Source organism: Phoenix dactylifera, chromosome 8, assembly GCF_009389715.1.
Source record: "Phoenix dactylifera cultivar Barhee BC4 chromosome 8, palm_55x_up_171113_PBpolish2nd_filt_p, whole genome shotgun sequence".
In the NCBI taxonomy this organism is placed as follows: Eukaryota; Viridiplantae; Streptophyta; class Magnoliopsida; order Arecales; family Arecaceae; genus Phoenix; species Phoenix dactylifera.
This window is the reverse complement of record NC_052399.1, coordinates 26,821,864-26,849,545: the sequence shown is the minus strand read 5'-3', so window position 1 is coordinate 26,849,545 and position 27,682 is coordinate 26,821,864. Positions and strand designations below refer to the sequence as shown.

Sequence of the window (27,682 nt, the reverse complement as noted above, 5' to 3'; positions counted from 1 at the left end):
GCTCTAATTATCAGATCATCATTTCAATAGAATTCACCATCTAAAAAAAAAAAATTATTGCATCTCTTTCACCACTTCTACAGTCAGCTTTATAAATATCTATCACTAATCTTTCACTTCAGATATGCTCCATTCCGCCATTCCACATGCATAATATGTTACATAGGCTAGGCTTATTCCAGCGGCTATCAGTCAGTCTGTGAAATAAGAAAAGCACAAGACAAATGGCTACTCTATTACTTTAATTAGACTTCGCTTGCCATACAGTAAAAGAGAGTGCTTTTCATTACAAACACAGCTTCAGCACCTATCCATGTGTAATGCTAATTCCATCCCTAATCATATTCCCCTTTGCTAGAAGTTGGCTGTCCAATTGAGGTGACTAAGCTGGGGCTGCTGATAGGCCCCAACCTGGGGTCCCGGAGCTGCCACCCCAACCCCAACGCTCCCACCCAGGGCAGGTGCGGCCAATGGATGGGGACTCGTAACGGAGGCAAGCTGTGGCGGATGGTACAAGCCCGGATATTGTACATGAGAAGACTGTGCTGCAGCATTAAACGAAGCATGGCCAGCATGGGTGGGCATGAAAGCTGCAGGAGGTGCTTGCCCTGATAAACTGTAGTATGGTGCAGATTGCAAGCTCGAAAGCTCTCGTTGCGTCTGAATCCAGATGTCAGATGTATCTGCCTGTAACATCACAGGAAACCGGATTGCATTAAATCATGGATCAAGTCGTTCGCTATTGAGAGGGGAAAACATGAATTTTGTATCACCAAGGTTAAGATTTTGGTTCCAAGCATGTTTCATCCATAGCCATCCATGACATCAAATAAGTATCGAAGTGTAGCATCATCATCAAATGAAGAGAGCATAAAAAAGTGACAATCAAATAAGTACATAACTGCCAAATTTACTGGATTGGTCAAGAAAATCTTGTGCGAGATGCATTCTAAACCATAAATAATATGCTGCAGATTGGGTCATACCTGAGGTGTTGGAATATAAAGACTGTTTTCTTTGTATTTGATCCTGGTCATATCTTCAAGGCCGGTAGCACTGCCAAGAGTACCAGGAGAACTTATGGTGAAGCCAGCTGGATTGGCATAGTTTCCATACCCAGTTGGGCTTCCTGTAGGAACTGGTTTGTACTGTGAGGGAGCATACTTCATGCTACCTGCAGTTATGTGTGAATTTGCTCCTGGCATCAGAACATAGTTGTTCCCATTTGATGGATGAGGATATGCAGTGTTGCTTGAATAGTTGGGCACGGCCATTGGCGGGACATACACCGGAGAGAGGATATGACGATACGGCACAAAATTAGGGTAGTGTGAGATGTGAACTTGTGGGTACAGCTGACCTATCGGCTGCTGCTGCGGCTGAACCATGGTGATGCTTGAAGAAGGGCTGCTGCTCGCTGCATGTGAGTTCCAGACCTGCAGCAGTAAAGGTGCTGAATAGTCACAATAATTAATGATACTCATAAAAGTAGTGTGATGGTGAACAGAAACATGAGCACGTAAACACACCATTTAAATACATCCTGAAATTCTGATAGTACTGGACCAAAACAAGGATTGAAATTTCACCCACTTAAAAATTGTAATGATCCCAAACTGACCAAAATTTTTGGTTTCAGTCAGCTTCAGCCAGTTTTGTGTAGAGGAGCTGTGTCATGGATGAGAAAGAAAAGGAAAAGGTCCAGACAAAACCATTGTTATCAGCTTTTGAAACCAAAAATGAAAAAAAATCATGGTCCAAATCAATCCACTTGTATCAGCTTTAGAAACCAAAAAGGAAAAAAATCATGGAACGCAGGGATGAAAATATTCTTGCCAGAATGTACGTGCAAGCTTTACAATAGTTAAGATGAATATTCTCAGTTGCTACAATTTCTGCTACTAATCAATACAGATGATTTAAAGCATAACAAACAGTTACAAATATTACATTAGCCAAGAAAGCAATGAAGAAGACATCTAAATAGGTTGGGGAGCAAGCAAATGTACCTCAGATGGTGAAGATAAACCTTGTGGGCGTACATTATCTTCCATAGCTGTCCTGAAAAATGGGGCATCATAACTCATTTGGGGGTAGTATGCCTGTTTCAAAGAAAAAGGACGCCATTTAATGAGTAGTATACAATCTTCCTAAAGCAGAGACTACACTTATAATTAAATTGTAAAATGTAGCAACATATCTTGCAAAACTGGCTTCCACTGCCTTGACTATTATTCACATTTAAAACACAACAGATTCTCAATATACTTGATAGTTGGACTTACTGAGAAACTTGGCAGGTCTGATTGATTTCGGAGTTGCTGTGTTTCCACTGAACTGTAGGGAGGGCTGTCCCTTTGGACCAACCCAATATCCTCAAAACTCCCAATATCTTGAGGACTTAAGGACTCACTATTTCCAGGTTGTGCTTCCTCATATTCTGTAGATGATGCGATAGAGTCAGGTTGGGAAGTTCTAGCTTGGCCATCCACAACATCTCCTTCGTTGGCAGCAGAGGCATCCTCACTGGAGCCTGCTGGGCCAGTTGCTAGTATACTGCCAGACATCTAATTAAATATAAGTATACTACCATATCTAGAACCAAAACAGAAAAAAGCGACTACAGCCTCCACAATAATAGCCGCAAATGAGAAAAGGCATCTAGGCCCTCAACTTTCAAATGGGTTTATAAAAAAAAATAGAAATCAAATAACAAGTCAAGCAACCATATATAACTCCTGCATTGGATAGTTAAAGCTGAGAAGTTAAATAAAACACATAATCTGACAACATTAATTTTTTAGCATTATGAGATAGTAATACCTAAATTATGTAGTGGTTATTGTAGAAAGTACAATCAGATTATAAGGGAAAAAAGGCAATACTTTAGGGTAGGTTCATTAATCTCTTGTGCATTTTCAAAAGCCTGAAGAGTGGATGTGTACCCGTTAGCAGCGTCAAAACCAGCTCCAAAACTACCAAATGTCAGCCGAATATGTTCAGACTCTGGCACTTGGAGATGCAGAGGCATGATTACATGCTGGGTTTCCAAAATGTTGACTTGTGAAAGTTTCTCTGACAAGCCAGGAACATCCACTGGGTTTGGGCTACCAGAACCATCAGCATGAGGAGAGGATGAAGATGTTTCAATCACACTAGGCCTAACTGCAGTAGTCTTCTGACTTGATTTTGGTTTCCACTCCATGTTGGACTGCACAGCTGTTTAACCCAATATTTAAAAGTTGTAAGTAACGATATCAGTATAGCAGACATGATTGTTCCATCTGCTCAGGCTTGAAAAATTATATCATGTAAAATATATAAGTTAGCATCTAAAAGTTATATCATTTCAAAATTATATCATTTAAAATTCAAGCCCAAATTTGTACACACAAATTAACCTTAAAGCCTCATAAAAATTCCTGAGAGAATAAATTTCCTAGTTATTTTTTATGTATAATTTGTTATTTGCATTATCCTTGTTAAGTAGAATTATATAAAGTGAGAATCCTTAACTCAATCAAAGTGGAATATGAACAGTTTGAAAGAATGTGTTTCACCAATGGCTTGAACATAGTTGATAATAAAAAAGATCAACATTTACTTCTTAATAACAATCCCACACTTTTTAAAGAAGAGATGCATCTCCCAAGCCAATAAACAAATGACTAAAAAGAACTGTTCAAACGACAAATGTTCCTGCACTATTCAAGGCTTCAATACTGCTAATTGTAATACGCCCAATAGATCAGAAGTGAATCCTTCACATTGTTAAGTCAACCAATCAAGGTTTTAAACCGCTACCAAACCTCGTACCATTTTTCCATTGAACAATATGGTACAGGTATTGACAGTATGTACAAAAACTGACAGTTCCATAAAAAATGAACTACCAGTGCACACCAGCAATTTGGCAAGGTACTGTTGGTACACTGCTAAGGAACCATATGGATGGTTCATACTGGTATACATGGATTCAGCATCCAAACACCCATTTCAGTGCTGATTTCATGCAAAACATTATTGATAACAATCTTTGTGTCCTGTTCCAGTTGGTTTTTGAATCCATGCAACTGATGCATTCTTTCTAATTCATAGACAGCAAGTAGCATCACATAAAAGCTTATAGCTATCCCATAATATATGTTGTTAGGAATTAGTGCCAAGACTAAATAATGTAGATTTAGTAAAGTTAAAACCACCTTGAAATCGAGTCATCCAGTGTTTTGACAATTGAAAAATTGATGTATCATAGTTTGATCTATAAAAACAACCTAACATGAATGGTATACACCAATGTGAATGAGACAAGAATCCTTTGTGGTAATCCATTAATCTCAAACACTAATAAGGTTCTCTCTCAAGAGAACTCACAATTCTTGCTCTCTATATGTAATAAAATAACTCAAGAATCATAGGATAACAGCAACACACATGACGACACAGCTTTGTCTAAAAAATAAAGGCCAGCCACTTAGAAGATGACAGACAGGTGAAGTAGCTTAATCACTGTCAGAACTTATGATTTGTTCATGAAGTCCTTGTAGTAGCCCCTACTCCATTTTTTGAGCAAAAAGTGTATACCAAACCTCTTTGTTCTAGCAACAGCACCTTTTCCTTTCAGCAATGCATCAATATTCTCTAGTCCTCGTTTAATGTGTATCACTAATTCACCTCACCTCTGGAAGCACCTAACCCAACCACTTCAGAAGAGACGCAGAATTTGCATGAAATCTTTTCAATATTCCTTCCACTTACAATGTATAGATTTCACAAAAGACATCCAAATTCTAGTCATGAACAAGACAAGAACCACTCAATTATCGCACAGCACCATTCCACATCTATCACCTATTTTTCTTGGCATACCTATAGTTTACCAAGAATATAAATATATCCATGACATATAATATGTCCCAGAGCCAAGACATCATGCATGACTCTTAAAGAAATTCCTACAAAGTGGAAAAGCATGTTGTCCAATTAATTAAGGCATTAAAACATGATTCAATAGACAAGCGAATGGGTTAAACAAATAAAATTCTGGGGAAATTTAACAAATCTGACTAAGCAACCCAAAACTGCTCAGGTGAATATGATGAATCTTTACTTAATGTCAAACCCTAGTGAGATCCCTCTTTCAAAATTCTTCATTGGCCAAGTAACAACCTCTCACCACCACCAAGAACTGTCTATAATACCACAATAGAAACATCACTCCCTCATGAAACAAGAACAGGCCATCATCAAGCCCTCTCGCTATAAATAGTCCAAACCACACAAGAGGGGAAATCCCTATCCATGTGACAATGACCAGGGTTGACAGGAAAGGTGCAATTTGAGATGGCATTAGGACCAGGCAGATCAACACAACCCTAACCAAGGTTACTATCATTGCTAGTACAAAAAGCCTCACACAAGCTTATTCAAAATGTCATTGTTTCATTGGCACACATTTCAAACTTTTGCAGCCATATTCCAACAAATAGCTGATTTTATTGGCAACACTCCAATCTTCCAATCCATCACAAGGCATAAGATAAGCAACCTTCCAAGATTAATTAAATCTCCTTTTGATTACAGTCTCAAAGCAGGACTTCAACTTTATTGAAAGTTATGCTTCCCCCAACAGGCTAAAATATATCTTCATGATTATAACCATTATTGCAACACAAAATCTACTTCCACTTTGTGCACCTAGTCATCCATTACATCCAGCCTTTTCCCAACTAGTCATTCATCAGCTACATCAAAAATTAGCTCCAACTACTAGTTCTCCAAGAGAATGTCAAAACTCAGAATTTCTTGTTTGCATTCCTTGGAAGTCATTCTTTGAATATATGCCCTTTACATTCAATTACAAGAGAAAGAAATTTGACAAAACAGAAATGCTTCACAGAAATTGTATTGGATTTCCTTCAAAGCACAAAGTAAACAAGTTTTATACACGTACCATGATATACGAATAGAAATATATGATAGTGTAGAAGACCAGGCTGTCATTTCATACAAGAAATGATGTTAAGATTGCAGAAAATAATTTCAAAATAGCATTTTAACAATAGTAATAAAAAGCCTGCAGCTATCAGGACTACTGGAGCTTGTATACTGTAACATCAGCAAGGGATCATATGATAGCATGAACTGAAACTAATCAATATTTTAAGACAACCAGTATAAGCACGGAATATGAGAAACGCATATCTCACAAGAAACGCAAAATTTTTAAAAAAAGTTCACGAAAATTGTACCTTTCTGGTGACCCACAGGCGGCTGGTAAAGTCTGCTATGGTGTTGACTAGCTGAAAATGACCTGCCAAAAGATGTGCTAGACAAGACAGGCTCTGAAGAAGGTGTCTGGATGAGTTGATTGCTCCTAGACATGGCAGCAGACTGAATAGATGATTTTGCAGGCGATGAGGTATCTTTTTCCAATAAAGGAACTGAAATGGAACTACTCGAAACAGATGAATGCACGGTAGGATAATTAGAAGATTGTTTCCGAACACCCACTGCTCCTACTTCACGCTGAATAGCGCCAACTGTTCCAGCTGATCTGGAATCAGATGGAACATGAACTGGATCTGAAGATGACCAATACAACCCGATGACAGAGTTGGTTGATGTCAATTTAGATTGTGACTTGGAATTGTTATGGACCTCTTTCTGTGCCTCTGAAATAGAGATCATTGGCTGTGTCTCTTGAGGTAGTAATGGCCTGTCTGAATCTTTGGCATGATACGCTTCAGAATGACAAGGCTCATTTCCACTTTTAGTTAGCATGTGCCCCTCCGAGTTCTTGGCAGCCATTTTTTTCCGATGAGTTGGAACCCAAGCAGAGCTACAGTGAAAAAGTATGGATGAGCAGCCACACCAAAAGATCTAACAATTATTGATTTTAGATCGATGTGAACACATGCAAACACAAGCAGCAGGATTGATAAGGCTGCTGTACAGCAGACAGAGAACTGGTCTCATGGTACTATATATCAATAAGAATACCTTTAAGGCCTTGCACATAAATCACATAACATACAATATCAGCCTGATAAGCTATTGTGGAAGATATTTAAAATAAAAGGTATGAAACATAAATTAAAAAAGACACAATAATCTCGATGCATAAGGGATAGTAAAAAATGTAACAAGTAGGATCAAGATGAAATAGAGCATTTGAACTAACAAAAAATAAAAAAAATCAGCAAATGTAATTTCATGTATTCATTGCATTCAGATCATTTGGGGAAAATGGGGGAGGGGTCATTCATCTTAGAAAATTAACATGTAATAACCGCAAGAACATTAAGCTTTGGAAGAGAACAAAAAATTCGCCTAAATGTTGATGACCAAAGAAGTAAACCTGAAAAAAATGATGCAAAATTTGGACAAAAGAGTTAAATAAGAATAAGAATAGGCTATTTAGATACAGAGATTTCAGGGCATGGCACAAGGGTATCTGGAAAATGAATTCCATTTGCCAAATCATTGATTAAAAAAACATGTAAAAATCCAGTCATGTTACTGTAAGATGAAATAACTAATCGATTCAAAGCTGAAAAACATAAAACAAAAGAGATGAGGGAAAGAAATAGGAAAACAAATGTAATATAAACAAAAAGAAATGACAGGGAAATTAAGTTGTTAAAACCCTAAGGAGGAAAAAGGACCATGTCAGTCCACCATCTTCGGGTCCTTGACCCCGTAACAGGCTAATTTTATGGGTTTGCTATGACCATCAATTTCGTGGAAGGCAGTCTGTGTCAAACAAGAACTAGCCAATTATTCGTTCCCCAGTTAATTGTACAAGTTTAAAGGGTTTAGTCATAACAAGGGAATTGCCCATAGAAGTCAAGTTATGTAGGAGTTTCCTCGAGCAAAATGGTTGTCCTTCATGGGTTAATAAATGTTGTTTGAGAACTTACTAGAATTCACTTTTGAGAACCTTATGCATAAGCCCTAAATTTATGCAAAATATCTGTCAAAGTCACTCAGGAAATCCAAGGTAGCATTTGATAAGTGTAGTTGTGTAATGAATGCAGTCAGGGTTACATTGCTGCATTTGTAACAATATTTCCGATGTTTGGCTTAGGAAGTTTTTACATAGAATAAACTAAAATCTCATGTATGTTTGCCTGTAAATGAGAACTACAACTATATTTGGTTGTACTATTAAAGAAGTACTAATTATGTCTCCACCAACCACTGTCCTTGTTGGGACTTCATTGTAAAGATGCCTCTGAAGCCTTTTCCAATCATAATAGTTTGTCTTACAGCCAATGTTGCTGTCAGACGAAAATGATGCAAAAGGGCCCCCAAATGCAGTTTGACTTGCAGGATTTTGGTCAACTTATGATAATCCAAACACTGGAAAAGAGCCATCTCCTGCGACCATGATTCACTTACACCCAGTTGCTATATCCAATCGCACACTAAAAGGAACCAAATTCAAATGAAACCACTGTATGTTATATATTTGTTCCATTAAAAGAACAAATAAATAAATCCCTTTCACATCTCCCTCAAGATATGTCATCCAAATGCATTAGCTTGATATGCTGTTGTTTCTGTAATAGCTTGTATTATTCACTCTCTTCCTGAATTCTTTGATTAGACTACATGCAGCCCAATGCTACCTGCACAATCGAATTTTTGGGACTTTTGGAGTGCAACTATTTCAAGACACATGGACAGAATACAGCATAAGAGGACACTGCAAGGAAGCCCAAAAACAGAATTTACTGCTTATGTCAGCTAGAAGTTTTGCTACTTGGAACTGTTTCCTAGAAAGGTCCTATCGAGTGCAGTTATGGTACCTCAATTCTCTATAATTTTAGGTGTTAAACAATTTTAGCTTAACTTTAGACACTTCTAGAAAGGATCATCAGATCATACTTTTCCCCTTTGTTTCCAATTCATATGAAACATATTAGAATGCAAGCTTCCGGGTAAGGTACCCCCACTGGCTAATACTTAATCTAGTAGCCCAAATGTTATAAATTTCTTCCTTATTTAACTTTAAATAATCATATATAAAAAATGCCTCAGTATTTATCTTTTAAAGGTTCACAGTTTGAAACTTTTGCAACACCCTCAGAGGTAATACATGCACCAAATGCCTGGTGATATTTGAAAAGCATTGAGAATCTAGCCAAAAAAGGAGAAGGAAAAAAAAAAAGAAACCGTACTTGCTATATTTGGATCCTGTACAGGTGAGGAGAAGAAAATGAAAAACCAGGGAAATCTGTCAACATGGGTAATCTCTACATAGAAAAAGCATGTGCTGAAGCTACGGTTGGTTGCTGCAAGAGCAGGGGAAAAATTTCCCTAGCTCTTTCTGCAATTAAGTTTTGCTTGGGGAAATCTACAAAAATAAAGCTTTGAACAATCAATGGTTACTGCTCTAAGAGTGACTCATGCACGAAATGCCTCTATCAAACATGGTTAGCATATTCATAACATGACATGATTTAAAATTTTATCTGGAACATTTTATTTTAGGTAAAATTTGAAATTTCGTATATACTAATAGGTAATTCAATTCAGATGCCAAAACACGTTTTACCTTGTCTCGGAGTGCTTTTAGTACCTCAGAGCGACATGGATATGATTTTGTTCAAGATATATTGATTTCCAACCAAAATCTGAGATGAACATGAACTAGGGGAAAAGAAAAGATAATCATACCTCTTCTCTGGAACATCTGATACAACTTGTTCATTACCAGAAGCTGAATGTTGAATGGACTCTGACTTAACATCCCTACTAGCACTTTGGTTCACTCTGTTGTCCCTCACAATACGAAATTCTTGGCTGATTCCTGCATCTAGTCATATCTTATCCTTCAGATATATATTCATAAACTTAATTATAGCATTAAGATCCATTCGAACCTCTGATAATGTTGACCATTCTGTAAAAAGATAGAGGTTTTAATATAGATCAAAGTTCCAGAACAACAATATATATGCATGAGATATTTTTTTACAGCTAGGCAAAACATTTATACAACAAAGCATCGAGTTAGCAAAGCATGGCCAGACTTCTTTCAAATAAATTATTTGTTTATACGTTATATCCATATTGAGTGCCACACAAGTTATCATTTGACATCAGTAAAAGCACAAACAGCATGTAGCAGCACAAGTGCCAATAAGTTCATGAATGACACAGAGACAATATTCATGCTTGCATTCTCCTTTTGCTTGATTGCATCATAGATCATTAAAACCACACTCTCTAGTTAATAAACATTCAAAAAATGGCAAAGAAATACATACTATTATCTACTTATGGGGAAGGAAAGAGCCCGATTGTCCTCTAATTTGAATATGCAATAAACTGATGCAGAATATGTAGATTGAGATCAAACAGCAAAGATGGGTAAAAGGCATGCTCATCAATAAAATATGTGTCATAGCTTCTAGAAGGTTTTTAAGTTTTGGATGAAACTGCTCCAATTCAGCTGAAATGGAACAGTTTTGGCCAACACCTTCCGAGGCTCACCAATATTTTGGTTTCAGCCAGTTTCGTTTGGTTTTACCCTTAGTTTCAGCCAAAACTGACCAAGATTCTTATTTCTTGTTAAATAGATGTTCGATGAGTATAACTAGAAGAAAATAGAAGTTCCTATGAAGCTTAAAATCTCTGAAACGATCGGCTTATTGTCTGGCTTAAGTGCATCTGTTCCTAAAGTGTGTGCGTGCATGTGGCGCAGGCGCATGAGAGAGAAAGAGAGAGAGGTTGTAGGATTCAGCATATTGGTATAAGAGCGTGAATGTGTCCTGCTCCAGCGCACATGTTTAATTTATTAGTAGCACATTGAATACAATGATCAAGAAAATTTGCATGCAGCAAAGGTATAAAGCCATTTTAAAAAGGTAGGGAACATATTCATATGATTTAATAAACTACCTACGTCAAACTTTAAGCAAGATCACTTTGTCATGTGCATAAGCATTGTTGAAAGTTTTGACATGACCACTGCATGACAGTTATGTCAAGTTTGATAAATAGAGACCAATAAGCGTCAAAGAACAATAATATGGAGGTATTTTTTTTAAGTCATGAAGATACTAGAACAACCACAAAGCATACTAAGTAATAGCTACAATATATACTAAGGTTAGTCAATAGATGAAGTGCCTCAATAATCAAAAAGGATCATTGACAATTTTTAAAAACATGAAGGAAAAAGGTTGAATTTGATAATAAGTCAAATACAATATAATGAATGGAAATTAACATGCCTCGATTTACTTTATTGTATCTTAATTTTCTATTTTTGGATTTTATTTTTATTTTTGACTAAAACTCTGAAACTTTGAGCAAAACCACCAAAATTGAAACTCTACCCAGGGGAATTAAATTGAAACCGAAATCAGGGATCAAAACACTGGGTACTACCATGGAAGGAGTCATAAGCATGCCTCCTAGAGGTTTATTCTCTATACAAAAGCAACGAGCAAAAATTAAAATTTAGATAATAGCATCGTATGCTGAACCAGCCCGTACCGGCCAATTCAGCCCTTACTGGACCGGTCTGGTGGCCTATCGGTACAATTCCGCCGTAGAAACCGGTATACGCCGGAGCCGGAGAAGAAAGGGAGAAACAGCGAACGAGCGGGGGCAGGAGGGAGAAGAAGCCGCCGCGGACGCCTGCGAAGGGCTGCGGGGAGGCGGCGGAGGATATGGCGATGCAGCGGAGAACGCGGGGGCACAGCGGAGGCCGAGGCTGCGGCCGTGTCCCCTATTTCAAAAGAAACAAGGGACGCCGCTGCGGAAAAAAATTTGGCTCAATAATCAAAAAGGATCATTCTCAAATTTTTTAATTTCAAAATTTTTAAGTGAAGTTGGCAAACCATCTACCGACTTCACTTAAAAACCTCCATTTTTTCCCACAGCGGCGTCCTCTATTTCGACCGCAACCTCGGCCTTCGCCTCCCCCCCCCCCCCGCCCCTCTGCGGGAGTCTACGGCCTCTCCCTCTCCCTCCCTCCTCTGCTCCCTCGCTCGCTCTCTTCTCCTTCTCCGGCTCCGACTGGGCTCTCCCGGTACGGGTCCGATACCAAGACGGTACCAAACGAGCTGAACTAGTCCAATCGCCGACCGTTACGGCTTCCGATACCGGTTCAACATACCCTAGATAATAGGAATTACAAAAACTGTCTTTTTATACACATGCACACAAATAACATGAAATGTTTAACATTCCCTCCTCCTGATACCTAAGAACTCAATTGTGCGGCATAGTCCAACTGATTAGCTAGTTAGAACAAACTAAAGAATCAAAACAAGTAATAAATGATCACTCAAGATTAATTCACTCATATAACAAAAATTTACTATAAATTATCAAACAAATAAATGATAACAAAAGTGATCTCCGTTGCAACCACTAGGTTAAATCTAGAGCACCCATTGTAAGATACAGTGTTTGATTAAAATTGAAACTTCTAATTGATATAGACTATAGCAACTATTGCACAATTCTTATTTCTCCCTTACAAACAATTATAAAAGCTGACAGGATGTTGAATTACCAGGTGCTGGTTTTCTAATAAAACCACCTCTCCTAGCATTTCGATCCCAAGATGTGTGAAATTTTGCCCACTGTACATTGTGTTCCACGCGTTTATTAGTATCACCAGAACCCCTATACCCTGTATGCTGAGGCCATGATAAATATATGTATGAGTTAATGCAAAATCCAAATCTGCTTCATCAAAAGCATGGACAAAAGCAGTAATAAAATTCACATGGTATTAATACGATAAGGTACCCATCATGGTTGCTACAGAAAGTGTGGAGGTTAAACAACTTGCAGAAGAACTTTAATGCTTATTTAACAGAAAGATGAAAATGAACACATCATACAAGTTTTACAATGCATGTCATAATTTTTTTTTGCTTAGGATGTCATAAAAATTTTCAAAATACCATTATTAAAAGTCAATCCAAAGGTGGACTTTTCCATTTACTTACAATTCACTGGGCATCTTTAGAGCACAATGATGCAGACAGACAATAGCCAACTCTGTTGCATCATCAGATGTTTTTCACTATATTTTCTTCAAAATGCCTCGACCCTTCTTTAAATAAGAGATCCATGAACTATTGGTGTTGTACTTGAAAATAAGCCTCTCCAATTAGCAATCACTCCTTTTCATTCCTAAATTCAACCTCCTTCACTATCTACATCTCTTTTCGTTGAACCAATACAGGAGGTCATACCCGCCAGCGACCAGTTTGATATGGTAAAGGTCCTTTCCATGTCATTTTGCGGTGCACCGAAAATAAAGAGAAGGGCAAAGGGAGAAAAGGAGAGAGGAAGAGAGAGAACAGGAGAGGGAGGCAGGAAAAGAGGAAGGGGGAGAGAGATGGGGGGAGGCTTACCGATGAAGAGGAGTGAGCGATTGGAAGAAGAAGCGGAGGGCCAAGGGCTAAACCCTAACTCTAGCAAAGCGAGAATCAGAGAGAGAGAGAGAGGAGGCTTACCAATGATGGCCGAGGGGGGAGCGTGCAGCATCCGATAGCCTTGAACCATGGAATCCGTCAAACAAGGCGGGGGGGAGGGGGGGACCGTTGAAAACATTGAACCAGTAGGGGTGGTGGAGAGGTTTTATAGCTGAACCGACGAGACCCACTACACCGTTCCGATTTGGCATTGATTTGGTCCAATACAAACTGAATCGGCCGATTCAGGTCGATTCAGCTATCACTGCTTCTTTCCACCTTGTAGTCACTCTTAAATATTTCTTATATCATCTTAACATGCTTGACATTCACCTAAACTTTTAAGTATCATTTCTTTGGGATTTTTTTTCTAAAAACATCCTAAAATTTTGTGATCTTGTAGGATCCTAGAGGTCATTAGTTGAGTCTAGTCCAGCTCTTGATCTCTCATCATCTTCATCCTTGATTTAGCGAGTAGGTTCGACCCATGCATATGTTGTTCTTCTTCTGCTTTGTTACGTAGCCTTTCTGCTTTGTTGCCCACCATTGTGCCAATTTGTGTTTCTTATCTTTTTATCTTAAGGATCAGTTTTAGTAGTACAGGCCGGTATGACATTCTGTAGCAAGCAGAAAGCCCCCATACCGACTGGTACTTGCATCCATCATCTCATGGTTATTTTTCAACATTTCAACCTTCTTCAAATCTATCTGCACTTCTTTAGATTCAAATGCTAATCATGTATCCTTCCTTGGGACATGATCTCTAGCATGTCCTGCACATTTTTAAATTTATCAATTGTCTCGGATCAGTCATCTGTTTTACTTCAAAGCTAAATTAGCTCCTACCATTATCTTTCAAGATAGGACTTTTTTTTTTGTTGGTACATTCAAGGTAGGACTTTAATTTTAAATTTTTTGCTTCAATATTTCAGCCAAATCATTTTGTAATTATTTCCACAAGAATCGATTCTATCCCTATGCCACATCCACTAAACACATCCTCCCATCAGCATTGCCAGCTCTAAATTTGTAGCTTCATCTAGCTGCAGTGGTACTTTATTGCTCCCAAAAGATGTAATTTGCAAGTCAACCTTGCAGCAGTTAAAGTAACCAGCATGCCCACTTTGTTGTTGCTCAAACATCAGCTAATTGATCTTGTCAACTTCCTGCATCATCAGCCTCCACAGCTTACAAGTGCATATTTTAGTCCACCTCTAATGCTTCCTTTCAACATCAAATCTTAGTTGCCAGCATTAGGCGTAAGTGCAGGAGTAAGAGACGATGAAGGAAAGTGAATATTTTAGAAACACTTTTAGTAAGGTTTGAGATTCTCAGAAGATTCTGGAGCAAGTCACTGCCCTAGGTGGAAGTTTCCTACTAAGCATCAAACCACCATGGTTCCATGTTTACACATCATGGAAACATCTCCTATAAACTATCTTGTACACCAAGCAACCACATCATTAAAATTGCACTATTCTTTCTTTATCAATCAATTTAGTGCTTCAAGGAACCCCTCATGAAGTGTAAAGCACCCTCCAGCATCATATATCTATCAGCTCATTCCTTTGGCCACATCTTAACTGAAATTCTTATGCCTCTCTAGGCTGCTTTACTTAACAATCTTTTGCCTCTATGGATCCATTTCTTAACTTACTATCAATCATCAATAAGGTCTCTATCATGGAAAATTTTTGGTGTATCATCGACCTTGAGTTTAAGGGCCATGGTTAAGTTCCCTGGCATCCATATATTAAGACATTACATCATCACTTAAGTCGATTATTTTCTGTAGCAATCATAAATTACATATTTTAAATGATGCATATAGGACCAAAACATGCTTTGCAAGTGCCAAACTGACAAGGCGTAAGACACATGCATTTATCCTATATAAGTACTCCTTTTTTTCACTATATATTTCAAATTATACCATCATCATTTCATTATATTTCTCTTGACATATTTCTTTTTTGGTAATTCTCTTGAAATAGTTCTTTGTTGAAGGAATAGAAAATGAGCTTGTCATTTAATTGCAAAATTTTAAAGTCAAAAAAAAAAAAAAAAATCCAAAGTAACTGTTCATAAAGAGCAAGGTTATGGTAGAATAAGCTTCAAAAGCTCTACCAAACATGGAACTGCAAATGCATACTCCTAATAAGCCCCTAGATCCTAAGCCTAATTTTAGTGTGGCTTGTATATGTCAAACCTCATAAAGAAAAAGGGTTTATTTTGACTTCTCCCATGAGGCAGCTTTAAAGATGAATGCGAGACATCATATGTACAATCTGCATATAACTTGTCACAACAAAAACCCTTGTAACATGAAGACTGCCCAATCCCTAGCAAACCTATGGGTTTACAAAGGAAAAAGAATGAAAGGTAACATAAAGGGACTCGAAACTTCTAATTCATCAAATCAGAAAACTGAACAGAAAAAAACCCATAAAGTAACCCATTGAAGAGGACAAATGACCAAGAGAATAGTCATTTGGCTCTATATCTTGACCTACCTCACCATCCACACATGCAAAAGTTCTACTGATTCTACAAAATTGTAAAAGATCAATTAAAAAAATTATACAAAGAAAGAATAGGTTCATCCTCTCATGAACACATTGACATAATCCAAATCTGTGGTTACAAAACACAACTATGGAACAAAATCAAGCATAAACTTAGAAAGATAATTAAATAATTATTAATATTATAAATACAAAATTAATTATAATTTACTGCAACTTTATATATTAAACAAAGTCTACAACCATAACCATCAAGCCTTGTCCCAATTATCCACCATCAGATATGATCCAATTTTCTGCTGTAAAAAAACTAACAAATTGATATGAGCAGGTAATAGCATTTTCAGCATTTTGCAAGCTCTCTCCCCTAAAGGCCAGTTTTATGGTGCAGGAAAAATAACTGTCTGTCCACATGAACTTTTATATTCTCATTCTGAGAAAGGAGCTCTCAAAGATAGTTGGCTAGAAATGCTAGAATCTTTGAAGGCCACAACATGAGACCACAAACTGTTCTGAGGAAAGCTATCCAGCCAGCATTTGACAGTTGGCCACCAACACCACAAGTTGCTTTGTAGCTGGGGAAAATTGGGGCCCAAAAATGCAGCTTCTGCGATGGAACAAGTGATCCACTTAACTTAGGAGCCTCCATCCACTAGCTTCCTCGAGATCAGGTGTTAATGGTGGTGCAGAGCTCATCATTTGAGATAGCAACAAGAATTTATTAGCGGCTGGAGGTTCTCATCTATATGACACTAACTTCCCAATGGCCGGGCTGAGTGTAGCATGAGAATTGGGATTAGGGAAGGCTTACCATTTGCCACTTCTGTTCTTGGTGCAAATCATATCTCCTTAGAAGGTGACTCTCTCACTGTAATCAACTAGGTTAACAATTGTCCCAGTTCTTCTGATCTGCATCTACTTTCATGACATTTGGATGACAATCTCTACATGGTGGGCTTTCAATTTTCACATGTCTACAAGGAAGTAGCAGTACCACATAGAGTTTCCATTGATGCCGCTAATCATACAGGTCATTTTGTTTGGGACTCTCTTTATTCCAAAAGCTATGAGGATCTTTTGTTTTCTAAGTCTCATGGATGTATTTACTCTAGGTATTGTATTGTAATATATCCACCTTAACCACCACCACCCCCCCCCCCCCCTCACACACACACACAAAAAAAAAAAGGATATATACATGAACTCATGATCCTGCAAATTCACCTTGCTTATTCACAGGTTTGTCGCATACATTCATCGTGTTGCTTTACAAAAGTTCCATTTTGAATAAGAGATATATGATGTATAAGTGTCTCACAAGTTCTTAAACAAAAAAGAAAATGCTAAATGCTGCTTTGCAATTAGCAAGTAATATTACTAAAAAGAAACATCAAGGACAAGCTATTATGTTTTCTATTATCTGATATGTTTTATCCTATATGTATACAAGATTATATGACATTGATGTTATAGCGACCATTGTTTTGGCTTAAAATAAGCCTGTCTCCCTCCACTACACCCCCCCCCCCCCAAAAAAAAAAAAGAAGCATACTTATGCCCACTTGTACATGCATGAGCAGATGCACCCACCCCGATACATGCATAGAAACATACCCAAACACATATATCTAACAGGGATTTAACGAACAGATGTTATTTTGTTTCCTTGTTATGCAGTAACAGTAACCATCTCATAACAGGACTAATTGTCAGTATTTGACTTTTCAGAATATAGCCATGGAGAGTTCGTGTAAAGTTACTTGCCAAAAGCAAACATTCAAGTCAAGAAATGGAACATCTTTCATCTAACCAATCGAAGGAACTATCATATTCATTAAAAACCTTTAGCTAGACACTCCTTTGTATCCTCACCTGTACATAACCTTCCCAAATGTTAATTTCCCATCCCCAAACCTACTTTCAGATCAAATGTGCTTCTAAAAATAATTTTCTTCTTCCCTAACACTTTTCTTTTATTGAGAAGTATTATTAAGAAAAATAATAAGTATCAATCCCCACTTGAGACTTCTTTTTTCAAACAATGTCATTAATTGTTTCCCTTCCCAACATTAATTAGCCTTTGGTTGCTATCTTCTTAGCTATAGTTCTTTCCATTTGGACTAATTAAAAAAAAAGGCTACATCACCCTTCTCAATAACATGTCTTATCTCTAATTATTCTATCTTTTACTCAAAAAAATATATTTAATCTCCAAATAGTTCAACCCATCAACATCCATAATCCAAGTTGCAATATGAACTCTGACAGAATTTACTTCTATCCTGCAATCTTCATTTTTGCTAGTGCAAAACCCCGAAAGAATGACATAGCCATGTCTATTTCTCAACGAGAAAGGTACAGACTTGTAATGTTATTCAAAGCATCAGTTTAGCATGATCAACTAAAAGACACAACAAAAGGCTTTAGCAAAGTCAAGAAAACATCAAGTTTTGCATGCAACATACATCAAAAAAATTTCAGCTACATAAATCATGTGCCTAAGTAGCAAAAAGAAATATGTAAACTACATAACATACCATAGAATTACATGCATGCTAAAATAAACATATCATGTCAAAAAGGAAGAGAAAAATAGCTGCTAAAACTAATAAATAATAAATCAAATGAAACCAACAAAAAGTGTGATTAGATCCTAAAACTAGGGAACTAGCAACTATAACATTGCCACATACCTCTTTATTTTTGTCCCTTTTCCTCTTAACCTCATGAAATGGATCTGCATTGGATAAATAAGATGTATAAATCAGATAAGGTGCAACAAAAACATTTCATTTGCACAATAGAGCGACAATTATTGACTAGTTAGATCAAAATATTGTCATTTTCACATCAATCATGATATTCACTTAACATCATTGTCAATTTCATAACTTTGGGGTGGAGCATGGATGCCAAATGCCAAGTGTATGGTGTCCAACACTACAACCTCGAAGGCACAACGTCTGTAGGGCTGAAAAAGAATCGAGATTCTGGCATATATGTATCCATATTTCTTCAACGAATACAAACAATAGATCTAGATATTAAATTGATACAAAAATTAGTATCCCCATTTGTTCTAAAAGGATATATATATATATATATGCATAGGATATTAAGCATATCTATATTTGTCCTAAACAAATACAAATACAAGTCATATTAGCTAGACCATAGTTTTTCTATCCAAATACAGATATGAGTAGGATATTATTTGGATATAAATCAGATTTTTAAGCATAATTAATGATGAAAACAATATTAATTAAATAATTATAGAGAATAGGAATATAATTCGCTATGCAAGTTGCATGTGACACATAGGAAACTAAAGATTTAAGGCATAGCTATCAAACCCAAATAGAGACCAATCTGGTCAAGGATCCATGTCACTAATTCAACTAGATTTGTACTAAAATATTAAAATAAAAAATTATGTAAAATAAAAATATAATAATTTTTGCATCAAATACTATCAATAGTCTTTAATTATAGCTAAATAAAATATAATCATAAGCTATCTATTTTTAGAGAGTTTGTAAGAAAAATTATACAAAACATAGGAATACATAGACGTTATTAATATTTTTAAATATTTTTAGCAACAAAAGCATGGAAATATCATGAAGATTAATTTTTATCTTTACCAATTTTTTAAAAACAATGATTAAAATATGAAATATCACAATATACATCAAACTATTATTTAATGACCGGAACACATATTAAAAAGTAAAATAAACCACCTATGTAAAGTAGAAACACATATTGTAATTTGGTGGTCGAGTGCTTTCCATTTAAGTGGAAGGTCACTAGTTCAAATTCTAAGTTTTATTATTTATTTTAGAAATTTTTTACCAGATATGTGGATCTGAATCCAAAAAAAAAATGAAATCCAAATACAACAAGATTTATAAATAAATATCCGAATTCGGGTCCGGATCAGATTGGATACCAAATTTTCCATCCAAACCGGATATTAAAATTCAGATTTTATCCAACCCGATTTCAGCCCTAGACGTCAGGGCACTTCCCTACATGAATACCTAGAAATATGAATGTATTTATCTAAGCTCCAAATGTATTTATCTAAGTTCCAATACTCAGATTTCATTTTTTGTTTAACCCTATTAAGTTTTAGTCAATAGTTTTGTTAATTTAGCCAGTTTCAATACTAGCTACATAGTTTTAGCTGAAAATAAATAACGACATAGAAAGACTTCAAAAAATTAAAAATATGTTAAAAAATACAAATGTTAAATATAATGAAACAAGTAAAATAAATTATTGGAGACAATTTAAGAGTATATTGCCTAATATGTGGTCTATGCAGAATTTATGACTGTCGTAGGCTGGTATTTTCAGCAAGTTATTTAAAAAAAATAAAATTCATGTTTCCCATCATTTTTAAGTATGGAGATCACTCGGATGTTTAATTATACTTTCACATATGCAATGCAAAATGCCAATCGAAGAATGAACCTATTAGCATATGATCTGTAGATTACGTTTATAAGAAAAGAAATTAATACATAATTTTGTTATGCAAGTCGTAAAATATTTTCACTCAAAATTCATGAATGCACAGGGTCTGGGCCTTTAGAAATGCTGGTTGATATGTCATCAGCAATATCTTCCCCATGGCCTCAAATGGACATTGCGTCATTCTGGTAGGGATGAAGTATTTCACAAAATGGGTCAAACAAGCCGAATGAAAAAAATAAAAACCCACATTACCTTCTGGCTTCCATAGGAAAGAAGTTGAATTGGTCAAAACTGACTTTCTCCTCCCCTAACCAACTGCGGTTATGTAACTAGTCTCTTTCTTTTCCCTTCCCTCCCGTTGTCCCCGTCCAAGCAGGCACAAGTATCTATTCTAATGTTAAGATATTAAATATTGACATAAACCAAGTTGGATCAAGCTAGGGCACGAAAATCCCTCTTTTGCCTGCCTCTATCTCGATGAGAGGAAATCAAAGCTCTCATTTTCTGTTGAGTAGTCGTTCGAGTAAGTCTTGAATGAGCCCCAATAAAGGTTGATGCAAATAAACAAATTTTTGTCCGACGTTTTCGAACTGTATATCCTCGTCTAACTCTGGTCATTGAATCAAATTAAACCTTGATGAATAACTAATTAATTTCTCTTCTTTTAGTCATCCTTTACCCCTCGTCAATTAATAACAAAATGGATTATTCCGATATATAAAATATAAATTCCAATGGCTTTTGCTACTATGACTTTCCCCAAACCACGATTTTTTATTCCTTCCAAGCATTTCACCTGGAAATAAGAAATTCTAATGATACCAAATAAGAAAAATAGTAGGTTCCATCGTTTCTATGGGTTTTTTTTAAAAAAAACAATGACATCCTCTCTATACACCAGAGCCTCTTCTTTCATTTTATCAAATATTATTGTTAACTTGTATAGTTCACACTCTTTGGCTCTACCCATCAATTATACTGTAATAGTGCAAGTTTGGTTGGCTAAGACTGGGTCTAATCTAGTTGGTTTGCTCTAATCAAGTCAGGTCATCTCCACTCTAGCTGAGTCATGTTGAATAGGATTGCTTCAAATTGGCTGAGAGACCATAAAGGAGCCCACTTGAATACCTACTTTAACCATCTACCACTAAACTTCACCATGATCTAAGAATGATTTTACAAAAGGCACAAATTGTACATGTCATCAATTTCAAGCACACAAAATGACCAGAAATGACAACTGGACTATTTTTGTAAAACTTAATTCCCTTCTTCCAAATCTTATCTTCAAACTTCAAAGTGTGACTACTTTTGTCTTTCCAACTTTCACAGACTAATTATTTGGTGTCTAGGGTCCACTGGTTGCAAGGAACCCGGTGAAAAAAGAAAAAGGAAAGGAAAAATTTTTCCCTACAAAAGAGGGAGTGCAGTTTCAATCACAAGGGGATCGCTGTTGTCCGTGATTCATATCATTTCTCCAAGAGCGCCTTTGGTTTCAATTGTCTTTTCCAAAAGATTTTTGGCAGAAGACAGAAGCTTCACTTTTTCAAAAAGAAAATCCAGAAAATAATTTTCAGGAATCTTAGTTTCTGCCCAACCAAAAACGATGGAAAGTCAGATTTTCTAAAGAAAAGTAGTTTGCAAATTGTTCTCCTTGTAGCCAGAGAGAACTTTGTTGACTTGTCCTTTTCCTGCCTCCAGCATACACACTGAAGACTACTTATATAAGTTTGAAGTCATTTGAAAAACCAAGTTATATAGGTTATCCGTTGAATCAGCCATACAACAGTTTCATGTTGATTTGAACAAAACAGTGCCACCGATATGCACCATTTTAATGAGCAAACGGCATTAATCAGACATATCACAAAAGCAAGCAAACATTGTGCACAGCCATTATACCATATTAACTACATATCATCAGCATCTAAGGTTCAGCCCATAGCACTGAACATATCGTCCACATAAAAATCACAACTTTAGCCATAGTTAACAACGCTTCACCAAATACATGCTTTTAGGGCTCGTTTGGTTTGCGGGAAAAGAAGGAGGAAAAGTGTGGTCAATGAAAAAATAATGAGATGTATCTTGTTTGGTTGGAGTTTTCAAAGGAGAGAGATGGAAAAGTTGTATTCCCATAGAAAAGTTGTTTTCCATGAGGCGGAAATCACTCCATCTTTATTTTTTCCCAAAAAGATCCTTCAGTATTAAAGAGGCATTAAAAACCCAATTTTTATTAAGGATATAATAGGAATTACACAACTTTTTCAGAAAAGTGAATGGTCAACCAAACATAAGCACTTTGGAAATCTGTCACTTTTCCATGTTTAACCAAACATGCCAAAAGTACACTTCCAGACATTCTCTTCCTAAAAATCTTCTTCCAGGAATCATATTTCTAGGAGAGAAAATGCTTCCAGCGAACCAAACGAGCTCTTAGTAGTTAAATTCTGATCGTTTATATAGCCCAAGTGTCACCAAACTATTTCAGCACTATAACAAGTTAACAACAACCAGTGACCAAAAAATTTACGGTCAAATCACCGAATCAAACCCTAACAATTATCTTTCCAGAGGCAAATCCAAATAAATAGAAGGGGGAGAAAAAAAAAAGAGAAACGCGAATTGAGAAAAAGACACCAAAGAACAGGCCTTGGTTGAGCAATTTCTGGGCCGTCTCGTTGGGATCCATGTTGGTCTCCCTGAGCATGGCATAAATATCAGCGTCGGAGTGGTTGCCGACGATCTCCTTGATGGACTGGATGGTCTTTCGGATCCGAACGGAGACTACCTGACTCTCTCCGTCCAGCCTCGAGCCCAAGACCATCTCTCCCGCGATCTGGCGAGCGGCGGCGCTGAGAACGGCCGGTGGCGACGAAACCCTAGCACGACGGCGATCGAAGGAAGAACATCAAAGGAGAATTCGCGAGGAGAAGAAGAAGTAGAAGAAGGGGAAAGAGAGAAGAAGAGAAAAATGCGGCAGAAGAGAGAGAGAGAGAGAGAGAGAGAGAGAGAGAGAGGTTTTGGGGCAGGGAAGCCAGGGTTTTGAGAGCGAGCAATAGGAAACTTCGTCCCCAGGGGAGAAAAATGGAAGTTTCAATTTGGGGGGTATTTTCGGAAGGATGGAATGGCGAGAATGCCCCCGCGAGGAGGAAACGCAGGTACCGACTGCGGAGGGGTGGTTCTATATACACCCCCACTATTGCTCAGGACACCCCCCAAAAATTAAAAAAAAATTAAATACTCTCTACACCCCCCATTTGCTAAGGACACCCCTAAAAAATTAAAAATTTCTAAATTACCCCCCACCCTCCCCACCCCCTCACCTAAATTGCTCTCTACACCCCCCAAACCCCCCCACCCCGCTCTTCCCCTCCAAAACACCTCGCCAACGCCCAAAACCCCCCCGTTCCCCCTTCTCCCTCTCGTCGCCGGCATTCTCCCGATCTCCGACCACCTCGCCGGCTTCTCCCGAAATTTTTTTTTTTCACGGTTCGTGCTCCGTTCGGCACTGGATCGCCGAACAAAAGGCTTCTGTTCGGCTGAACAGTGCCGAACAGAAGGCTTCTGTCCGGCACTGTTCAGCCGAACAGAAGCCTTTTGTTCGGCGATCCAGTGCCGAACGGAGCACGAACCGTGAAAAAAAAAAATTTCGGGAGAAGCCGGCGAGGTGGTTCCGGGAGAAGCCGGCGAGGTGGTCGGAGATCGGGAGAATGCCGGCGACGAGAGGGAGAAGGGGGAACGGGGGAGGAGGGGTTTAAGGGGGGTTTGAGGGGTGTTTTTTTTTTTTCTTTTCAAAACGAAACGGAGGAGGAGGAAGGGGGGTGTATGAGAAAATTTCAAGGGCAATATGGTAATTACACTAAAGGTTAGTTTGGGTATTTTTTTTTTGGTTTTTGGGGGGTGTCCTGAGCAATAGGGGGGTGTATATAGAACTACCCAATGCGGAGTCGTTGGCTGCCGCCGTTAGTCCCAAAAAGTACGGCGTATTCGGTGTCAGATTATGCTGCTGCAGCGGTCGAATTTTTTTTTTTTAAACAAATTTATCATATATACATAATTTATATATATATATATATATATATATATATATATATATGTGTGTGTGTATATGTGTGTGTATATATACATGTACGTGTTGGGGGAAAACCCAAGTCGTCCCGGAACGGAGGCGCCTGACCAGAGAGCGCTGACCAGAAAAGCGCCCGACCAGGGGGCGCCAACCTCGCGACGCGAGGGAAAACCCAAGTCGCGCCGACCAGAAAGGCGCCGGCCAGAAAGGTGCCCGACCAAAAAGCGCCCGACCAGGAAACGCCGACTAGAACGCGCCGACCTTGCGACGCTCGAATTAGAGGCGCCCCACTGAGCAACTGGCTCGGCTCGGCACCCGGCCAGGTGCCGAGCCCTAAAATGCCTTGTCCAAATATTCGACCCCAGCCTGATTCCTTAGAGAGAATCTGACAACTAGATATCCAGCTCCATCGTACTCTGCTACCGTCGTCAAGCCATTAAGGCACGTGACCTTCGCAGGCATCCGGCACACCCGATCATTAATGCGTATGGTCTCTGTAGGCCTCCAGTGCACTCAACCATTAATGAACACGGCTCGAGATGATCTCCGAATCACTGGACCATCAAAACGTATGGCTCTCCCTGATCACCGGTTCACTCAGCAATTAATGCACTTACTATCTACGAACCCCAGGCCCACCACGGCCGGCGGTTGAACCACTCCACCAGGTCCGATCAACCATGACAATTCGCTGACTCCGGTCTGATCCGGTCTCATCCTCCACAACGCCATTAATGAGCATGATCGTGCCCAATTATCACGAAGAAGACAATTTCCCCTGTCACCTCCCAGGTAATATAATATCCTTTTATAAAAAGGAACCTAGGGAAAAAGAGAAAGGGAACAAGAACAAACATTCTCCTCTTTTACTCCACTCATATACGATCCCCCTCTGACTTAAGCATCAGAGGGCCGGCGCCGGAGATTCCGGCCACCGGCTTCTTGCAGGACTCTCCAGGAGGACGCCACCAGCTGACGCACCGCCACCTACCATTCCAGCAGCGGAGCTCCTCCCCTCTCAGCCAACGGTCGCCCCCGGGTCCAATTTCCAGCAACAGTATGTATGTGTATAGTTTTTTTAAAATGATTAGCCACATAAGATGCTATCCAATTTACTGTCTGTTAGTTTCACAATATACGTACTTTATCTGCAAAGCCATCACATGCGGTTGCAATTTTTTGATAATGCCGTTATTGCAACCCGTCGAGTTAGGTCCCAAGATTCGTCATGGGATGTGATTAAAACTATATTTTTTTTAATTATATTTTGTTTTGGTTTGAGGTCATTGCAAGTAACCGTTATATTATTATATCTATGTGGATATTGTTGGTATTGCATGCATTTAGCACCAGCATGGTGATAGTGTAAGAGTATTTAAAATATATATAATAAAATGGTATGCAATGTCATTTTCAAAGGTGTATCGCCAAGATCCTCACAAGATGTTATTTTATATATCCATGGGATGATGGAAGAACTCATGAATCCATTATTTATTTTTTTTATTTTTGTATTTTTGTTGGAGGCAAGCCTCCGTAGTACTGCCATTATATATTAGTACAGATCTCAGGATCCGGTCAACATAGTGATCTGGATCAGGACCAACATGGATTAGAAGAATCATGGATGGGGAATGGAGAACACACAAGAATACATTCACAAGGTAAACTCCGCTACCCAATGGCTTGTACGAACACACAAAACGACGTCTCAAAAGGAAGAAACATGTGAGAGAAGTTTGTGCATGAGAGTTTACGAAATGAAGCAACATTTATCGGTTCGGTATGAAACGTTATACTGGTGCTAAATTGATACAGTATCGATATAGTATAGTATTGGAGTTTTTTTGACATATCGAATGTCGATACGTCATCCATATTGAATACCGATACTAAACTAATATGGTACGATATACTCGGTACCGTCCGATTCGGCATACCATAAAATGAAGTTCTGGCAAATAGGGTCAGTCAACAGAAGGGTTGAAAAGAAGCCCCCGAAATTACTCCAGGACACAAAAATCTTTACCAAGTTACAAAGCGCTTGCATATGTTATGTACCTATTGTTAATAAAGAGGACAAGCAGCTGGAAAATAGGGTTGAAGGGATCAAGAAATGTATCAAAAATAATACTATGTTTCCAGACTTTATGTAACTTACATGAATGCACAACAAAATTATTTGCAATATACCATTATCTCTTTTCTATGATTGAGTCTCTCACTCCATTTTCCAATATATGAGATCTTAGATTAATAAAAGAACATTCATAAGGGCAATCTCTCTCTTTTCTTCTTTTTTTTTTAGGAGGACGCATGCTCTCCACTAGAATGGCTAATAATCAATTAGGTGCCAACGTATCAATTAGATTAGAATAATGATTATTATTTTTCCGTTCCATAATCTTCTCCCTCTATTATTTGCCAACCCATTTCCCTCGTCATAACCTCTACAGATTAAACCTTAAACCAACTCATTATTTGCCCACATCTCTCTCTCTCTCTCTCTATCTATCTATCTATCTATCTATCTATCTATCTCACACTCTAATGAATGCCATGAATTGTCAAGATTGACAAATGAGAAGGTTAGACAAAGGTATATTCAAGGTTGGGTTGGGTGAAGGAATAAAAATCACTTAAAGTTAGAGGAAGCAAGAGGAATGTGAAGGAGCTCCATTGGATGATCGACATTATAGTTAAAACTATCATTTGGTGATGTTTTACTTTTCTTCTAGTAAGGGAGGAAAATGAATGGGATAGAATGATATCGAGGAGGAGAGGACAATCAAGACATCTAATAGCCAGATGGACCAATAATAATTCAAAATTTTTATGTACCCTTGAAAAAAAAAATCAAACTAAAATTACTAGATAATCACAAATGTAAGAAAAATATATAAAAGAGAAAAGAACATGAAGTACATGAGAAAAATATATTTGGTTGTAATGTAACATGAAAGGTAAATAAATCTAATGATGAAAATACATAGAATGCCCACCATCTAGCATGCGTTGCTTCCTTGTATAGTTCATACTATTGGATTTGCCATGCATGAGATTAACATTGAGATTTGAGTATAGAATGAGGTTTGTTAAAGTCTAGACTGGAATATGGCAAGAGAAGGAGAAGTTGCAAATTTGTTGTA

The 27,682-nt window shown here is 37.8% G+C and overlaps 1 protein-coding gene across 6 annotated transcripts; it reads right to left on the bottom strand.

Moving 5' to 3' along the window:
* Positions 1 to 23,585, bottom strand: LOC103708646 (GBF-interacting protein 1-like). 6 transcript variants are annotated; one of them, XM_039129404.1, is made up of 10 exons: positions 23,114 to 23,585; positions 18,670 to 18,713; positions 12,539 to 12,665; positions 9,685 to 9,817; positions 6,252 to 6,841; positions 2,886 to 3,219; positions 2,286 to 2,556; positions 2,010 to 2,102; positions 987 to 1,436; positions 1 to 687 (listed from the first exon to the last, which is right to left on the bottom strand). In XM_039129404.1, exons 1-10 carry the CDS (start codon positions 23,286 to 23,288, stop codon positions 355 to 357), a joined length of 2,550 nt encoding a protein of 849 aa, XP_038985332.1. In that variant the 5' UTR covers positions 23,289 to 23,585; the 3' UTR covers positions 1 to 354. The 6 variants fall into 6 exon arrangements, with proteins under 6 accessions (XP_038985332.1, XP_038985333.1, XP_038985334.1 ...); XM_039129405.1 differs by having other exon boundaries at positions 9,685 to 9,823; positions 12,566 to 12,665; XM_039129406.1 differs by having other exon boundaries at positions 12,566 to 12,665.
* Between the last annotated feature and the right edge of the window lie 4,097 nt (positions 23,586 to 27,682).